At 34.8% G+C, this 13,072-nt stretch overlaps 1 protein-coding gene across 1 annotated transcript in view; it reads right to left on the bottom strand.

Annotated features, from left to right (window-relative positions):
- Positions 1-8,882: 8,882 nt before the first annotated feature.
- The window catches only part of LOC126065480 (disintegrin and metalloproteinase domain-containing protein 2-like), a 68,277-nt gene continuing 64,087 nt past the window's right edge, over positions 8,883-13,072 (bottom strand). Inside the window, exon 17 of the mRNA XM_049865502.1 lies at positions 8,883-8,952. Coding sequence (XP_049721459.1) covers positions 8,883-8,952 — 70 coding nt within the window. The remainder of the gene's footprint in view (positions 8,953-13,072) is intronic.

The raw sequence follows: 13,072 nt of genomic DNA, 5'->3' as shown, positions 1-13,072 counted from the left end.
CGTGGTCTTTCAGGGAGTTTGAATATGTCTATGAATCTTCTATGACTTTTTTTGTAAGAAGTATGTAGTTAAGAGTTTCTTTTTTCACAGTCTGACCATCTTTATTTTTAATTGTATATGAGTCATTAAACTATTTATAACAAGTATCACTGAAAATTTAAAATATAATGGCCTTTTAAATCATATTTTTACTATTACTAACCTATTTACTTTTTTTTTTTTTTTACTCTTGTATATGTAATTGATTTCCTTTGGCTAATATTCTGAGTGCAAAAGCCTTCAATAATCAGGATATATACAGATATAAATATGATATATTTATATTCAGAAACATAAACATACACATAAAGAGACTCTTAAACATTATTTAATTAATTGTTGTATTTTTTGATTATTTATTTTACAAGTAAATTATCTTTAAAAAAAATTACTGGTAAAGATTAAAAAAAAACAAAACAAGCAAACAAAAAAACTAGAGCCTTTGCATGTCAAATTAAAACACAAAGTCCGAATTTCTGAGCCAACATTTTTTTAGTGCTTCTGTCCATTTCAGCTCATTGTTCTGGAAATAAGAAGAGAGAAACTTCACCTGTATGATTAAATAAGTTAAATTTTGAGTCATTGAAACATGTAATATGCCTTCGAATTTATAGTAGTATTTACCCTTTCAAAGACATGGAAGCCATAAAAGTAATGTGGAGGGGACAGCTAGCACGTGGATTATTCATTATGAGACATTTTGTAAGGATCAGAGGAATTAAATTATTTTAGAGTAACAATCAAATGTATCACTGTAGAATGAAATGTTATAGGCTCATCATGCCCACTGAAGTAGTTTACATTTCCACTTAATATCTATCATCCTTTCGTAAATAATATCAGTATACATTTTTCATTCATAATTAAAATACTTTAAACTTACTTTAATAATTTGGATTCTTTGTTTTTACAGACTACTCTTGGGATACATCTTCACTTTCCTGTTGTCTAAATACATGCATAAAAAAATATGATGAAGAAAATACAAACATTTTCTTAACAATTTTTATACACCACTTCTTGCTATCCAAGAACACTGAAATACCTCCCCTGCTGACCAACACTCTTTGCATTCCCAAGATGAGCAAGCAAGTAGAATAATTAAAAATTTTAAAGCACTCAACATATTTTGAATTGACATTTTTCTTGGATTTTGTTATTTTTTTTATCACTTTTCATCTCTCCTAAATATTTCTATTGCCATCATTAAACCAGCCACTTTATTTCCAAAGACTCTCAATATCATTTTTTCCACAATAAAAACTATCTAAAATAAAGAATGACATTTAATATATTCAAGTATTTCCTGTACAACAATCATTATCTATTTTGAGTGGTATACATTACTTCAGCAATCTCTTTGTCAAAAATTATGCCAAAGAGTATATTCTTCTTTAAAGAATAGTCTCTACTTAATTTTATGAAATACAGTCATAAAGCTCAAGTCATTTTTAATGATAGGAGAAACTAGTTAAGAAATTCATCAATAGAAACAATGACAGAAATTTTCATAAAGAAAATTATTTTTTACTTATGAAGGCATCCCTTTACATATGTATTGGAAACCCTGGTGGCAAAGTGGTCAAGTGCTATGGCTGCTAACCAAAAGGCTGGCAGTTTGAATCCACCAGGTGCTCCTTGGAAACTCTATGGGACAGTTCTACACTGTCCTATAGGGTCACTATGAGTCAGAATCAAGTCAACGGCAATGGGTTTGGTTTGGTTGGCTTTTCTTTATATATTTTCATGTTCAATTTTTGAGAAGCTAATTGCATTCTTATTATTTGCAACTAAGTCATGACTATTACTGTAGATTTTCAGTGATATATTGTTATATAAATTTTATCTCATGTCATCTCTGATTAACTCTGGGCCTAAGAGCAGAACTCCTAGTCTCTTATGATTTGCACAAGAGATTAAAATACTCTCCTGGATTTTCATGAAGTTTAAACAAAATTGTATATACAATGTCTTTTGAATTACATAAAAATTTCAAAAATGCAGTAATATAATAATAATAGAGGGAATAATCAAATAGAACACATTCAAATGCCAATTACGTTGTATTTGATTTCATCCTTAAGAAATACAAGTTGATATGAAGTTAAACATTGACCTTCTTAAAACCCTTTCCTAGCATTTCCCTTGAGAACGGGAACCAGACAAGGATGCCCTTTATCACCGCTCTTATTCAACATCGTGTTGGAAGTCTTAGCCAGGGCAATCAGGCTAGACAAAGAAATAAAAGGTATCCGGATTGGCAAGGAAGAAGTAAAGTTATCACTATTTGCAGATGACATGATTATATACACAGAAAACCCTAAGGAATCCTCCAGAAAACTACTGAAACTAATAGAAGAGTTTGGCAGAGTCTCAGGTTATAAAATAAACATACAAAAATCACTTGGATTCCTCTACATCAACAAAAAGAACACCGAAGAGGAAATAACCAAATCAATACCATTCACGGTAGCCCCCAAGAAGATAAGATACTTAGGAATAAATCTTACCAAGGATGTAAAAGACCTATACAAAGAAAACTACAAAGCTCTACTACAAGAAATTCAAAAGGACATACTTAAGTGGAAAAACATACCTTGCTCATGGATAGGAAGACTTAACATAGTAAAAATGTCTATTCTACCAAAAGCCATCTATACATTTAACGCACTTCCGATCCAAATTCCAATGTCATATTTTAAGGGGATAGAGAAACAAATCACCAATTTCATATGGAAGGGAAAAAAGCCCCGGATAAGCAAAGCACTACTGAAAAAGAAGAAGAAAGTGGGAGGCCTCACCTTACCTGACTTCAGAACCTATTATACAGCCACAGTAGTCAAAACAGCCTGGTATTGGTACAACAACAGACACATAGACCAATGGAACAGAATTGAGAACCCAGACATAGATCCATCCACGTATGAGCAGCTGATATTTGACAAAGGACCAGTGTCAATTAACTGGGGAAAAGACAGCCTTTTTAACAAATGGTGCTGGCATAACTGGATATCCATTTGCAAAAAAATGAAACAGGACCCATACCTCACACCATGCACAAAAACTAACTCCAAGTGGATCAAAGACCTAAACATAAAGACTAAAACGATAAAGATCATGGAAGAAAAAATTGGGACAACCCTAGGAGCCCTAATACAAGGTATAAACAGAATACAAAACATTACCAAAAATGATGACGAAAAACCCGATAACTGGGAGCTCCTAAAAATCAAACACCTATGCTCATCTAAAGACTTCACCAAAAGAGTAAAAAGACCACCTACAGATTGGGAAAGAATTTTCAGCTATGACATCTCCGACCAGCGCCTGATCTCTAAAATCTACATGATTCTGTCAAAACTCAACCACAAAAAGACAAACAACCCAATCAAGAAGTGGGCAAAGGATATGAACACACATTTCTCTAAAGAAGATATTCAGGCAGCCAACAGATACATGAGAAAATGCTCTCGATCATTAGCCATTAGAGAAATGCAAATTAAAACTACGATGAGATTCCATCTCACACCAGCAAGGCTGGCATTAATCCAAAAAACACAAAATAATAAATGTTGGAGAGGCTGCGGAGAGATTGGAACTCTCATACACTGCTGGTGGGAATGTAAAATGGTACAACCACTTTGGAAATCTATCTGGCGTTATCTTAAACAGTTAGAAATAGAACTACCATACAACCCAGAAATCCCACTCCTCGGAATATACCCTAGAGATACAAGAGCCTTCATACAAACAGATATATGCACACCCATGTTTATTGCAGCTCTGTTTACAATAGCAAAAAGTTGGAAGCAACCAAGGTGTCCATCAACGGATGAATGGGTAAATAAATTGTGGTATATTCACACAATGGAATACTACGCATCGATAAAGAACAGTGACGAATCTCTGAAACATTTCATAACATGGAGGAACCTGGAAGGCATTATGCTGAGCGAAATGAGTCAGAGGCAAAAGGACAAATACTGTATAAGACCACTATTATAAGATCTTGAGAAATAGTAAACCTGAGAAGAACACATACTTTTGTGGTTACGAGGGGGGGAGGGAGGGAGGGTGGGAGAGGGTTTTTTTATTGATTAATCAGTAGATAAGAACTGCTTTAGGTGAAGGGAAAGACAACACTCAATACATGGAAGGTCAGCTCAATTGGACTGGACCAAAAGCAAAGAAGTTTCCGGGATAAAATGAATGCTTCAAAGCTCAGCGGAGCAAGCGCGGGGGTCTGGGGAGCATGGTTTGCGGGGACTTCTAAGTCAATTGGCAAAATAATTCTATTATGAAATCATTCTGCATCCCACTTTGAAATGTGGCGTCTGGGGTCTTAAATGCTAACAAGCAGCCATCTAAGATGCAGCAATTGGTCTCAACCCACCTGGAGCAAAGGAAAATGAAGAACACCAAGCCCACATGACAACTAAGAGCCCAAGAGACAGAAAGGGCCACATGAACCAGAGACCTACATCATCCTGAGACCAGAAGAACTAGTTGGTGCCCGGCCACAATCGATGACTGCCCTGACAGGGAGCTCAGCAGAGGACCCCTGAGGGAGCAGGAGAGCAGTGGGATGCAGACCCCAAATTCTCATAAGAAGACCAAACTTAATGGTCTGACTGAGACTGGAGGAATCCCGGCGGTCATGCTCTCCAGACCTTCTGTTGACACAGGACAGGAACCATCCCTGAAGACAACTCATCAGACATGAAAGGGACTGGTCAGCGGGTGGGAGAGAGACGCTGATGAAGAGTGAGCTAATTATATCAGGTGTACACATGAGATTGTGTTGGCAACTCTTGTCTGGAGGGGGGATGGGAGGATAGAGAGAGAGGGAAGCCGGCAAAATTGTCAAGAAAGGAGAGACTGAAAGGGCTGACTCTAGACGGGGAGAGTAAGTGGGAGTAGGGAGTGAGATGTATGTAAACTTATATGTGACAGACTGATTGGATTTGTAAACGTTCACTTGAAGCTTAATAAAAGTTATTATAAAAAAAAAAAAAAAAACCAAAAAAAAAAAAAAAAAAAAAAAAAAAAACCCTTTCCTTTCTATTAATTATTGATTTGTCAAGTAATAAACCTGTGTTTAAAGACAAAATTGAAATCCAAATTAATATTACTAATTATACCATAATATTAACTATGAGTTAGTTGGTAGATGTAACTTTTAAAAATCTTACAATTAAAAACCTAAAATTAAAAAAAATTCTATGTACTCATCACTTGTAGATTTTGCAGGTCTACATTTTTTTCTTAGGGGGGTGACTTGTATAAATACAATGATCAGTGCACAGAGAATAATGGATAAAATAACAGGAGATATAATTGACCATTTTATAGTTTTGGAGGGGAGGACATTCTCGATGTAGCGAATTTCTAGGAAAGAAAACATGAAATATTAGGAGTAATTAATAGTAATTATTAAAGACCTTCCTTAATACACTTCCTTATGATTAAGTAAACGTGCTGATATTCTGAACTGACTTATAACCATATAGTAATGCATGAGAACGATCAGGTCATAAATTCACATTTGATGTAGGAACAATCCTATATGTAAAGTTAGGACTGCTGTTCAGTTATCAACTTGATAAGTTATCAGGTTAAGACTGATGTTGTTCTTAGGTGTTGTCAAGTCGATTCTGGCTCATTGCGACCCTGTGTGCCACAGAACGAAACATTGTCCTGTCTTGAGCCATCCTCACAACTGTTGTTATGCTTGAACCCATCGTTGCAGCCATTGTGTCAGTCCATCTTGTTTGGGTCTTCCTCTTTTTCGCTAACCCTCTACTTTACCAAGTATAATGTCCTTCTCCAACGACTGGTCTCTCCTGATAACATGTCCAAAATACGTGAGACAATGTCTCACTTTCCCTGCTTCCAAGGAGCACTCCGGCTGTCTTTCTTCCAAGACAGACTTGTTCATTCTTCTGACAGTCTGTGGCATAGTCAATATTGTTTGCCAACACCATAATTCAAAAGCATCAATTACGAAGCTCCTTTCCTTGGTCTTTTATGGAGACTCTACCATTTCTATTGTTACAGGAGTTACAATTACATGCTTTCTTGCAAATATTTGGCATTATTATGCTTTTTAAAATTTTCACATTCTAATAGGGAAGTTGTATCTTATAAATTTGTGTTTGCTTGATTATTCATGATATTTATCACCTTTTCATGTGTTTACTGGATATTTCTATATCTTCCAGAATATATAAAGAGTTTCTACAAAATAATAATAAAAAGACAACAGAATAAAAACTGGCAACAAACTTGACTATGCTCTTCACAAAGGAAGATGTAGAAATATTTAATAAGGACATGAAACTGTGTCCAGCTCGGAGGCCTGGCCCAGCCTTCACTTGATTTATTCCTTAGATATTCGGTACTTTCTGGAGAAAGTATAAGTGCTCTGGATTTTCATTCTTATCTATTTAAATTTTAGTATTAAATTTTTGTTAAATGGAAATATAACTTTTTCATTTACCTTCTGGCTTAGTGGTTAAGTGCTATGGCTGCTAACCAAAATGTCAGCAGTTTGAACCCACCAGCTGCTCCCTGGAAACCCTATGGCCTGGCAATTCTACTCTGTCCTGTAGGGTCACTATGAGTCAGAATCCACTCACCAGCAACGGGTTTTTGATTTTATACTGTGAGCTTGCTAAATATACTTATTCAGTCTAGGAATTGTTTTATAGTTTCCTTAGGATTTTCTATATACACAACAGCGTTATTGGCAAAGTCAATTTTAACATTTTCTTTTATTTTTAATATTTCTTTATTATTTTTATGTCTCTTTATCTTACCTCATGGCACTGGCTAGTACTCCAACACAGAGTTGAATTGAAGTGATGAGAGGAGATAGTCTTGCTTTTTTCCCCTGATTCAGTAAGAAAAAGTCCAATATTTCACTATTAGGTATCACAGCAACTCTGTTTTTCTTAGATGCCCTACAGCATATTCAGAGCTTGCTCAGGGTTTTTATGAACGAACGTTGAATGTTGCAATATCTTTTTTCGCATCTACTAAGATTATCCTATAACTTTATTAAGAATTCTGTGTATATGGTAAATTACATTGACCGACTATCAATCAAATTGCATGTTGGGGATAAACTCCACTTGCTAGTGATGCACAAAGCTTTTTATAAATTGTTTCATTGCTAGATTTTAATTGCTAGTATCGATGAGAATATTCTAGGTTATAAAGGGATTGTTCTCTAATTTTTTTCTCCCTTATACGGTCCTGTCAGCATTTTGCATATGTGCTACACTAGCCTCATCAAATAAGTTGGGAATGTTGCCTTACACATCTATTTTCTGAGAGTTTGCGTAAAGTTGGTATTATTCTATATTCAATTAACCCATAATGTCATCTGGGCTTGAAGTATCTTTGATAACAAATATCAAACTTTAGAACTGAGAAGCTCAGCAAATCCAAAACAGTATAAATACAAAAATCACAACAGTCTCGTGCTATGAAAGAGAAAAGTAGTGAGAACAGTCAGAAAATAAGACAGATTACATACGAGGGAACAATGACAATAAACGGTTGGATATTGAGAGAAAAACTTAGAAGGTATATTCTTTTTTGTTTTCACTTTCTATTAGTTTAAGCACACTCGGTTGTTCAATACTGTGAATGATTATTATTTTGTCTTTCCTGCTTGATTTAACTGACCCTGATAAATGCTATAAATCTTTTACTGTTATCTGGATGGCTCAATTTCTTTTTGCATTATTTCTATCCTTGGTGTTTATATTTTAATATGAACAGTTAAGGCTTTTATTTTAATTTATTGTAAATGATAGTAATATATATTACACACTAATTTATTTAATTGTTTAGTATATTTATGGTATATCTTTTTTATAATTTTGTTTATTTTGTTATTGAGAGTACATACAACAAAACATATACTAATGCAACAGTTTCTACATGTACCATTTAGTGACTGATTATATTCTTTGAGTTGTGTGACCATTCTCATCCTCCTTTTCTGAGTTGTTCCTTCTCCATTAACATAGATTCACTGCCCCCTAAGGTTCCCTTTTACTCTTTCAAGTTGCTGTTGTCAATTTGATCCCATGTAGATAGTTCTTAAAAAGAGTGTGATGCTCAAGGCAGGCATTTTTTTTTTTTAACTAGCTAAGCTAAACTTTGTGTGTCTTTTCAAAAAACCCTTTTCCCTGTTTTATGTGTGCCTTTTTTGTGTAAGTAGATTACAGTTTTATATCCCCTCGTTTATAATAGGAGCCCTGGGGGCACAGTGGCTAAGAGCTATGACTGTTGACTAAAAGGTTGGCAGCTTGAATCCACCAGCGGCTCCTTGGAAACCCTATGGGGCAGTTTTACTCTGTCTTATAGGGTCGCTATGAGTTGAAATCGACTTGACAGCAATGGGTTAATGGGTTTGGGGTTTATAATAGATGGGTTTATGGCATGTATATATATTACGAACTTGAAAATATTTGGTCTCATTGTTTCTATCCTGTATTTTTCATTTACCACATGTTGCAGAGGATGTTTAAGAGGCCTAGGGAGAGGGAAAATTAGTACAAGCATTTTAAAAATCTATAACCTACCAATTTGACATATGGTTTTTGTTAAGAAACTTCTTTCATGTATTACCCTACTTCTCTCAACTTCAAAATATGCCCTTATATTGACTCTACCTCCTAGTAACATAGATATGTTCCAAGATGTTCCATCTTAAAAAAAAAATCTTGGTTTCGTTTCACTTGATCATCAACCATACTCTTCTTCTTCATCACTACCTAGACTCTCTCATTTTCATTTATTCAAACACAACTATCTGGACAGAATAACACCTAAGGTGGTTTCTTCCTCCTTTTCACATTCCGTTCCAGTTTTACACTGCTTGAAATCTGCCCTCTGGTACTAGGCAGAAAAAAAAAGGGGAGGGGGGACAAAGTAAGAAAAAGAAGACTAGCTTCATCATATGGATCAGTAATCTGTTCATCTCTAGAAGTTTACTACAAAAATAAATGGACATTCTTGGTTTATTATATTAAATCAAAACAAATCTAAAACTATCAGGATAAAAAATAGCATTTATCTTATTTAATTTGATAATTTTAAAGTGAATTGCAGTTTAGCTTTCAGTTGTTATTAATACTCACGAGGGTCAGGAGGAAAATTGCCACTGTCAACACTTCCTCCAGGCCATGTGTTAGATATAGTTAAACAATCTGGAGGCAAATAGCGATCCTCACAGTGGCAGTTCCTTCTATTATTGCATCTCTGAAACCAGGAGAAATGTCACTTTATAAGTAGCTAGAATCACGTAACTTCAGCTAGCATTAAATGACTTACATATAAGTACGATAATTGGAATTTTGTGATAATTGGAATTTTGTGTGTATGTGTGTGTGATCCTGGAATAAGTGTGGCTGCTTTCCATTTTTATGTCATAATTACTGATACTTACTCCCTGAAAATTGCATTTTCTAGAGGAACATTCTATAGGCAAAAGATTGTCTTCCACACACATACTCTCCATACAAATCTAAAAAAGAGTTAAGCCAAAATAATTAGTACAATTCCTGGAATTTAGAGATTAATAAATGAGTTCCATTTTATAATGAGAAATAAGAAATTTATTAAAGAAATATAAATTTAGTGCTACCAGAGGATCAAATAACTGGACTATGCAATGAATTGACATGTTCGAACAGAACTGACATACTACTAAACCTCATGGAGCTTACAGGGTAGAATAAAAAATTAAAAATACATATAAATAAACACACAAACATATGTATGTACACACAAGGTGATTGCTATAATGAAGAAAATGGAGCGACTATTATGAAAATATAACACAGGAATCTGTGAATTCTGGCCCAGAAAATATGGGCTTAGAATCAGTTTTTCGTGCAGCTCTGCATAATATACAAATGTAATCTCTAGAAATAATGGAAAAAACAACTAAAGGAAAACTCTGATTATTGGAAATATAAGCAATATAAACTGGTTCAAGATCCTAGGACCACAGAAACAATATAGCAACAAGATGTCTTATGAACCCCTGCCCAATATAACAAGGCAACCCATATCTGATGTACTGTAATACCCATATCACGTGAGTATATTATATGTACGTAAATTTTAATACCCAGAGCAACCACTAAGAAAACTATACAAAGAGATATACCCAAATACGTTATGAATAAGTCAATATGGAATTAAAAAAAAAAAAAGTTACATAACCTGCAAGTAAACTGAAAAAAGAGATAGATGAACAAGAGACAGAGGAAACAAACAGAAAACAAATGATAAAATGACAGGTTTACGTTTTAACATATCAATGTTTACATTAGCTACAAATGGTCCTGATATACCATTTAAAAGGCAGAGGTTGGCAGAGTGATTAAAAAAAAAAAAAAAAGAAACACCCAACTGTATGGTGTTTGCAAGAAATTTACTTCAAATTAATGACAAAGGTAGGTTGAAAGTGAAAGTATGGAAAATAGGCACAACCCAAACACAAATTTAAAAAAGGCAAGAGTGGCTATATTAATATTTGATAATGAAGCCATCACTGAAAAAAATTACTAGAGACATAGAGTGGCATTACATAACAAACAAAGGGTCAATCCACCAAGAAGATGTATAAATTCTAAGCATGTACACGCCAAATACAAGAGTCTTAAATACATACAGCAAAAATTGAGAGTGTTGTAAGGAGAAATAGGTATATTTACAATTATAGTTGTGAACTTCAGCGTCCTCCTCTCTGTAAGTGATAAAATTACTAGAAAGAAAATCAACAAGAATATAGAAGCACTGAACAGCACAATCAACCAACAGGATCTAATTGGCATAGATAAACTATCCCACCCAAGAACAAAATAATATACTTTTTTTTCAAGTGCTCATGACACATTACCAAGATATGGCCATATTCTTGGCCATAACACAAACCTCACCAGACTTAAAGGAATTGAAATCATAAAGACTTTTCTACAACCCATAACTGAATCAAACTAGAAATTATTAACAGAAGGATAACAGGAAAATCTCTAAACTCTTGTAAATTAAACAACAGAATTCCAAAAAAAAAAAAAAAAAAAAGACTACATAGATGAAAGAAGGAATGGTTAAGGAAATAAAAAAGTTTATAGATATGTTTCAGCATATCAAAATTTGAGATCTGTGTGGGTAATGCTGGGTTGCAATGGGAATTTATAGCATTCTTTCTTGGCCCCATATAGCCTCTTTTTCCCCCAAGGATACTCTTTTTCCATTTGCACCTCTGCTCCCATAATTTAATTATTATTTTTAAGTACAAAAGTCAGTAGTTTTTAGTATATTAATTAAGTTGGGAACTGTTACTGCTAATTCCAGAACATTTTCACTCCCCCCTCAAAAGAAACCCTTTACCCATTAACGGTCACTGTCCATTACCTCCTCCCCCAGCTACTGGAAATCCACTAATCTACTTTCTGGAAAAAGAGGAGAATGTGTAGGTGCAGACTAACAGAGAGCTTCTATCTTTGGGAAAGACAGGATCACTGAGTAAGCAACACCCCAGAGACTTGGAAAAACAGAACCTGCCTAAGTCTGAGGCTAGATGGGGACAAGACAGAATTCTTCCCTTCCTCTGCCCCCAAATCTGGAAGGTACCCAGAACCAAGAAATAAGGAACAGTAGTCTACCACCTGGTGAGGGGCAAGTGCATAAAGAGAGACCTCTTGAAAGTGTAGGAGAAAAGGGAAGGCTAAAAGTTGAAGTGAGAACATAGACATTAGGAAAAAGACACGTGGAAAACCAGCCCCACCATAAATACAAGGCAATGTTTATAGAATTTGAAGATAGTAGGGCATTGAAGGTAACTATAACAACAACAGAATCAACTGGACTATATTAAGTCAACAACCCACACAGATGACCTAGCAGGCATAAACACTACCTCAGTCTACTATGCAACTTGTAATACCCACTTACCAAAGAAATATCATGAAACATATAAAAAGGTAAAAAAAAAAAAACTCAGACTCAGAGATGATTCCAACGTTTGAACTAGCAGAAGAGGAATTATATATATATGTGTATATATACATGCACACACACACACAAACATATATGGATCCCTGGTGGTGCAGTGGTTAAGCATTTGGCTACTAACCAAAAAGGTTGGCAGTTCAAATCCACCAGCAGCTCCATGAGAGAAAAATGTGGCATTTTGTTTCCTTGGTGATTTATAGCCTTGGAAACCCTATGGGGTTGCTATGAGTCAAAATCAAGTCCAAGGCAGTGGGTTTGATTTATATGTGTGTGTGTGTGTGTGTATACACATACATACATATATATGTATGTATGTATATATATGTATGTGTGTGTGTATGTATGTGTATATATATAAAATGGTTGCAGCAGTTCATTGACAAGGCACTACCAGAATTCAAGCAGGATTCAGAAGAGGAGGGATAACATTGCTGATGTCAGATGGATCTTGGCTGAAAGGAGAGATTTCTAGAAAGATGTTTACCTGTACTTTATTAACTATGGAAAGGATTTCGACAGTATGGATCATAATAAATTATGAACAAGGTTGTGAAGAATGGAAATTCCAGAACACTTCATTATGCTAATGAGAATCCTGTACATAGACCAAGAGACAGTCATTCAAACAGAACAAGGAGATGCTGCATGGTTTAAAATCAGGAAAGGTGTGCCTCAGGGTTGTACCCTTTCACCATATTTATTCAATCTGTATGCTGAGCAAATAATCAGAGAAGCTGGGCTATGTGAAGAAGAATGGGGCATCAAGATTGGAGGAAGTCTAATTAACAACCTGTGATATGTAAGTGACACAACCTTGCTTGCTGAAAGCAAAGAGGACTTGAAGCACTTATTGATGAAGATCAAAGGCTATAGCCTTCAGTATAGATTATACCTTAACGTAAACAAAACAAAAATCCTCACAATTGGACCAATAAGTAACATCATGGTAAACAGACATAATATTGAAGTTGTCAAGGATTTCATTTTACTT

This window comes from Elephas maximus, chromosome 22, assembly GCF_024166365.1.
Source record: "Elephas maximus indicus isolate mEleMax1 chromosome 22, mEleMax1 primary haplotype, whole genome shotgun sequence".
NCBI lineage: Eukaryota > Metazoa > Chordata > Mammalia > Proboscidea > Elephantidae > Elephas > Elephas maximus.
The sequence above is the reverse complement of the archived record's forward strand: the minus strand, read 5'-3'. Positions and strand labels throughout refer to the sequence as shown.